The sequence below is a fragment of the Triticum dicoccoides genome, chromosome 1A (genome assembly GCF_002162155.2).
Source record: "Triticum dicoccoides isolate Atlit2015 ecotype Zavitan chromosome 1A, WEW_v2.0, whole genome shotgun sequence".
NCBI classification, from domain to species: Eukaryota; Viridiplantae; Streptophyta; class Magnoliopsida; order Poales; family Poaceae; genus Triticum; species Triticum dicoccoides.
Genome location: NC_041380.1, coordinates 385239615 through 385245431, shown reverse-complemented (window position 1 = coordinate 385245431; position 5817 = coordinate 385239615). Strand labels below are relative to the sequence as shown.

General features: G+C 43.5%; 1 protein-coding gene across 1 annotated transcript; it reads right to left on the bottom strand.

Annotated features, from left to right (window-relative positions):
• Window positions 1-2117: 2117 nt before the first annotated feature.
• On the bottom strand, window positions 2118-2682 carry LOC119293494 (cortical cell-delineating protein-like). Its single transcript, XM_037571985.1, has one exon. It carries the CDS (start codon window positions 2603-2605, stop codon window positions 2261-2263), a length of 345 nt encoding a protein of 114 aa, XP_037427882.1. The 5' UTR covers window positions 2606-2682; the 3' UTR covers window positions 2118-2260.
• Window positions 2683-5817: the final 3135 nt, after the last annotated feature.

The window sequence follows — 5817 nt, the reverse complement described above, 5'->3', positions numbered from 1 at the left end:
CCCCCCATGAAGAGGAAAGGAAGGAGGCAAATTAGGGTTATCCCCAAGTAGAATTTCCCCCAAAGAGAATTTGACCTCCTCCCTTTCCTTCTTTTGGGGCGCCCCACTTTGGCCTTGTTTGGCCAACTACAGGCTGCCCTCTTGGGTTGGTCCAAGAGGGACTTCTTTCCTAAAAATTGTTCCAGAGTTTTCTAGACTCTTTTGGAACCTTCCGAAAACTTCCCTAAAACCCTTTCGGGGCCATCTAGAACACTTCTGGATACATTTGAAATACTTTTGACACACATTCTCCCATTCCTCTAGTTTATTATAATTACTACTACCTCTGTAACTAAATATAAGACGATTTTCCTCAACTACAAAAACATTCTGTATTTAGTTACAGAGGTAGTAGTCATTAAGTGTGTGACCCTACACGTTTGAAAATAAGTGGACATGACCAGGAACACTTCCCGGTCAATAGTTAACAGCAAGATCTGGACACCATTGTTAACTTTCACGAATATCTCAAGTGAACATTTAATTCCCGAATACCATTCTCTTTGCTTCGCGATATGTTACAAAACCCGAGGCTAGATATTATCGTTATATATCCCCGTGATCAACTCCTTGATCACTATACATGTTATCCTCGCGATCAGTTTTTGTTCTCTTTACTCGTATCCGTATTTTGGTATCCCTGTGATGTACATATCATGTGTCTGGCCAGACAATAATGACCGTAACACCGAGTGGGTCCAAAGAGTATCTCTCCATCACCAGAGGAGCAAATCTCAGTCTTGAACAATCGATACTGAGACATATGTTTTCGGTATACCCGTAAGATACTTTTATCGTCACCCAGTTACAGAGTGACGTTCGGTAACCCCAAAGTAACTACTTGGTATGTTATCTTGCAATATTCTCATGGTCTAAGGAACTAAGTAAACGTTAACACTTTATATGAAAATACCGACAACATAATAACAATACGATCTCTTAGTAATTCATAAGTTAGGTCTATCCAACACCATTGTTTTGATAACAATATGTTCTCATTATTGATAACAGCTTTGTTACTATAACAATGCTCATGATCAGGAGAGCAAGATCATCATCAATACATGAGCTAGTTGCAGAGGCATGACTAGGGATCAATTTGGTGTTTATGTTTCCACACATGTAGTTGGGTTTTCCTCCGCTGACCACATCAGCTGACCACCATTCAAATTTTTGTATCAAAATTCAATGTTATACAAAAATCTAAAAAAACATAGTAAATTATATACGTATGCCGGTATTAGAATATATTTTTTACCTTAAGGAGGTCACATGTTTGAGAGGATTTGGTAGTTTAGTTGGTTCATACAATGAAATTATTCAAAGTTCCATGTTTTCAAGAAAACGCAAAGAAATCCAATAAGTCATATATGTAACTAGTACTGATCTAATTATTTTTGGTTAATTTTGACCACTGATTTGGGTGATATTGGCCGCTTTAGTAAGCTGACCGGTGTGGCCGTTTTTTGCCACACGTACACTTACAAGCGGGACTCACCCACCGAATCATGTCAACGGAATTAAACAGTGGATTAGAGCTAGCTGCAACAGATTATACTAATAGATGGTGTGTTTTTTGCAACAAACCTGCATGGTACGATGTTTTATGCAAGGTTTACCTCAACAGTTGATGATTTGTGCAATTTCCTCCGCATTAACATATCTTCTTTTTCCCAAGAAAAGTCCGCAAGGGCCAAGCTTTTATGCATTTATATATCCCACCGTATACCCTTGTAGAACAGTCGAAGATCTCATGTTGCTTAGAAACATTAGAGTATTATCCAGATACGAATATAATATCCTTTTGCTGGTCCATAATGTTTTAACTTTGAGCACTGCTACACAGCCGACGGGTTCTGAATGATCTTCAGATGATGCAGCACATCAAGCCATCGATGCGTAGAGCAAAGGTGAACAGCACCATTCGATTCTTCAATCATCCAGAGTTCGGCCAGCAACTGTTGTGTGTACAGTAATTCCGTTTCACTTTTCAGGTTGGGCCGTTCATTTAGTTGACGCGCGCATGAGTATTGGTCAGGTAATTAACAATGGCGATATCAAAGTGCCAAAAGCCCGACTTCACGAAACGAATAACCTTTTGATTTTATTCGATGAACATTCAACCAAAATAATCATGGGAAACAAAAGAATACAACATTGTACCAACAAATAAACAAACAAGGCTCAAAAATCCAGGCATGACAACATCAAGATACTCGATCTAGTGGTGTGGGCACTGAAAATCGGTGGGGCAGACCTTGCCGCAGTTGTTGAGAATGAGGCGTAGGTCGACGGGGAGGTCGAGGTTGTGGTCGAGCAAGTTGACATGGAGATTCGTGCAGAGGCAGAGCGCCGCGTCCAGACCGACGAGCCCGTCGAGGAGCGAGCAGCAGTGCTCGTCGCGCGGCTGGTTGACATTGACCCTGAGCAGGCCCAGCACGCTCACGCACGCCTTCGCCTTCAGCCCGTCCTTGGGGCACGACCCGTAGCCGCCGTGGGCGCTCGCCGAGGCCACGACCATGAGCCCGACGGCCAGGAGGAGCAGCGCTCTGGGTGCCATGGCCATTTGCGACGGAGCTAGCAGGTCGTGCAGCAAAGCTAGTGCGATCGAGCTGCTTGTGCTTGTGATGTGCGCTTGCTCTGTGTGTGAGTGGGTGTGTGCATGGCGAGTGGTATTTATAGAGGGAGATTGTGAATCTGATTGCTCGCCTCCAATGGGAAAGCGGTGTGAGATGAGATGGGGCCGTGCATGTGCTTCCGAGCTGGCGCGTCAGGGTTGATTGCCTCTTTTCATTTGGACTCGATCGTATGCATATGCATCCGTGATAGCTTCAAATGTGCTTATATTCCGAATGCATGTTCCGTCCAGTTCATGTATTTGTTTGCTTATTACTGGATTGAGCATGTGGCATCGGTCGGCATGCAGTTAGCGGTAACTGCGTCAATTTGGTGTCCTGGCAGAAAGGTTGTCGAGAATTCAGATGATGATGAATTGATAACCGGGGATCAATATGATCAGGGCTTCAACCTACAAAAACACAAATCAGATCATAGCCTGGTCCGATATATTAGCTGATGCCGAACCTCACTCCTTTTTTTCGAATCAACGGGCTTATTAATTGATGCTTAGCCAGAATTACAATCATGCCGCAGAACATCAGCAAGAAAAGATGGAATACAGTTTACCCAAAGACACCTCGTGCTGAGTAAATAGGCAATTTTTCAATTATTTTAATTCAGAAAATAATCATGAACATGGCATTGACAAAATTAATGATATACTGATTGCGATCTAAATAAGCACGTACTACACATATAGTAGAAATATCTATACAAATAGCTAGTATGGCTAAGACAAAAAAAACAAGAGCGGGATAAACATGTTATACCGTCCAGTTGGCCGTAGCAGCAGCGCCGGCGGTGGCCTCCTCGACCGCCTTCTGGTCAGCGGCGGCCTTCTCGGCAGCGACACGTTCGGTGTCGCTAGGGATGAAAACGGAGCGGAAACGGACGAAACTGAGTGCTATCATAAATGTTTTCACATTTTTTTGCAGAAGCAAAAACGAATACAGAAACCCCAGAAATGAATACGGAAACAGATACTACCGAAAACGGACACGGAGCAAATACAAAGCAGATATGGAAACAAAAATAGGCATCGATCGGAACTTCAGAAACCCCTTGAATCATAGAGAAATACACACACAAAAAAACAAATTTAATGAGTTGTTCACACCACTACAAAATAATAGCAACTTAGCATAGTGTTGTAGTAATACCAGACAATTGCGTATATGATCAAGCTGCGTACATGTGTTGTAGTAGCAGTTGGGTCTTAGATCCATTCTACTAATTGTGTCATTGTGTTCTCTTTAGTGGTCGTAGCTATAGGTCTATTGTAAAAACAGAAATTCCATATTCACGGAAACGGAAAGTTCCGTTTCCATGCAAGTTCCACCGGAAAACACTGCTGCGTTTTTGTTTCCGTTTCCGCGTAAAAAATTCCATTTCCACTTCCATTTTGCAAATTTCCATTTCCGTTTTCATATCTCCGGAAAAACGGAAAGTTTCCACTCCATTTTCATCCCTAGGTGTCGCTGGACATGGTGATGACGAAGACGACGCAACATAGAGGAAGTAGTCGATCGGAGACGAGCAGTCGCGTAGTCGCTCTCCAAAAACCTAATCGCCCCTCTCCCGTACAGGATCTGAAGAGGTGGGTTTTGAAGGCCTGCTCTCCCCTCGACCATGTATGCGGTGAACGGGATGAAGTTGGCGATGGCAGCAACGACAAAAGGAACGACAGGGGTGGTGTGCATGGAGCAGATGCGATTTGTTCATGGCGGCTAGGGTTGGCCAACACCTCACATATATATATGTGCATTCGGGTGGAGAGACGTGAGCCGAACCCACGCCCAAGTCGGTAACATCCCATGATCTGACATCTCAGATCGTGGTCCGCCTGTCAAAGACTCTCCGTTTCTGACCGGCAAAAATAAGCGCATAGGTGTGAGCTTAGCTCGACTCAAACCCGTGGCGTGGCGAGGCGGCAACGAAGGAGGAGTGCGCGAGGGCCTCTTCTCTTCTCAAGCTTCGATAGGATGTGAAAGAGAATCCCTTATAAAGAGGTCCAACTCGTTCTTCACTAGCGGGGTGTGACTAAACTTCCCATCACCCCTGTCATCACACCTACATGGGCCCATATTTCAACACCTCTTCCCAGATTCACTTGCATGTTTAACACACATGTGAGCCATTTGTTCACATCCCTACTAATAAATCTTGTTTGGAAGCTCTGAAAATTTGCATCGAGCTCCTGAATCTCCTGCAAAATGCCGGCTATTACCATTCTATCATAATCCGCCAATTCTCATAATATACTAACTTGTTGAGCATCACTTTCAGTATTCACCCCCACGGATCCCTCGATCGATCGACTCCATCTCGTAAGAAAAGGGTGTTGACACCTGATTTTGGCAAGATACAGATTGCAATGAAGATGGTTTCGAGTGAACGGGTTTTCGGCATGAAAAGATTCACGTCGCCGAGTGAAACAACTTTGATGTTTCGGTTATATTCATTCGACCTTATCTTACGGACCGAAACTATACTCCGAGTGGCATAATTCAATGTTCCGAGTGGTTTTTGGCCAATCACATCTTCAAGATGACCTCGGATGAAGGATCGCTCTTAAGGAATTGTCTTCGTCTCGTCGAGGCAATCGATTTTAATATATAAATCATCTCAATCCGAGTTCATATGCAAAAGTTAGAGGCAATACACTGCAGACCGAACCTTAACGAAAATATGGCGCGAGGTGCCACACACTTGTCTAATAGATTGCACGAGTAATTCGGTCATCAAGACGGCCTTGAATTGAAAAACCTTCAACACGAAAAAGTTTCGTCTCGTCGAGCCGGTTGTTTTTCATACAAAATTTGTCTCAATCAGAGGTCGTATGCAACCTGGAGAGTCAAATCAAGATCAGGATGTGTTTTCAGTCGGAAAATCCGAGTGAAAAGTTTGCCATCCGAGTGAAAACCTACCGATCGAGTAAAAGGTCGAGTGAAAACTTATCGATCGAGTAAATGATTGGCTTCCGAGTGAAAATATAGTAATCCGAGTGAAATTATCATCCGAGTGAAGTTATGCAAAGTGAAAAGATTACCGTCGGAATGAAAACTTGACGTTCGAGTAAGATATTGCCTTCCGAGCGAAATATAGTCATCCAAGTGAAAGATTATCTTCCGAGTGAAATTATAGTCATCCGAGTGAAAG

Bases quoted from the DNA above. Each gene is read 5' to 3' on its own strand.
- LOC119293494 (XM_037571985.1), bottom strand. From the start codon at position 2,605: ATGGCCATGGCACCCAGAGCGCTGCTCCTCCTGGCCGTCGGGCTCATG.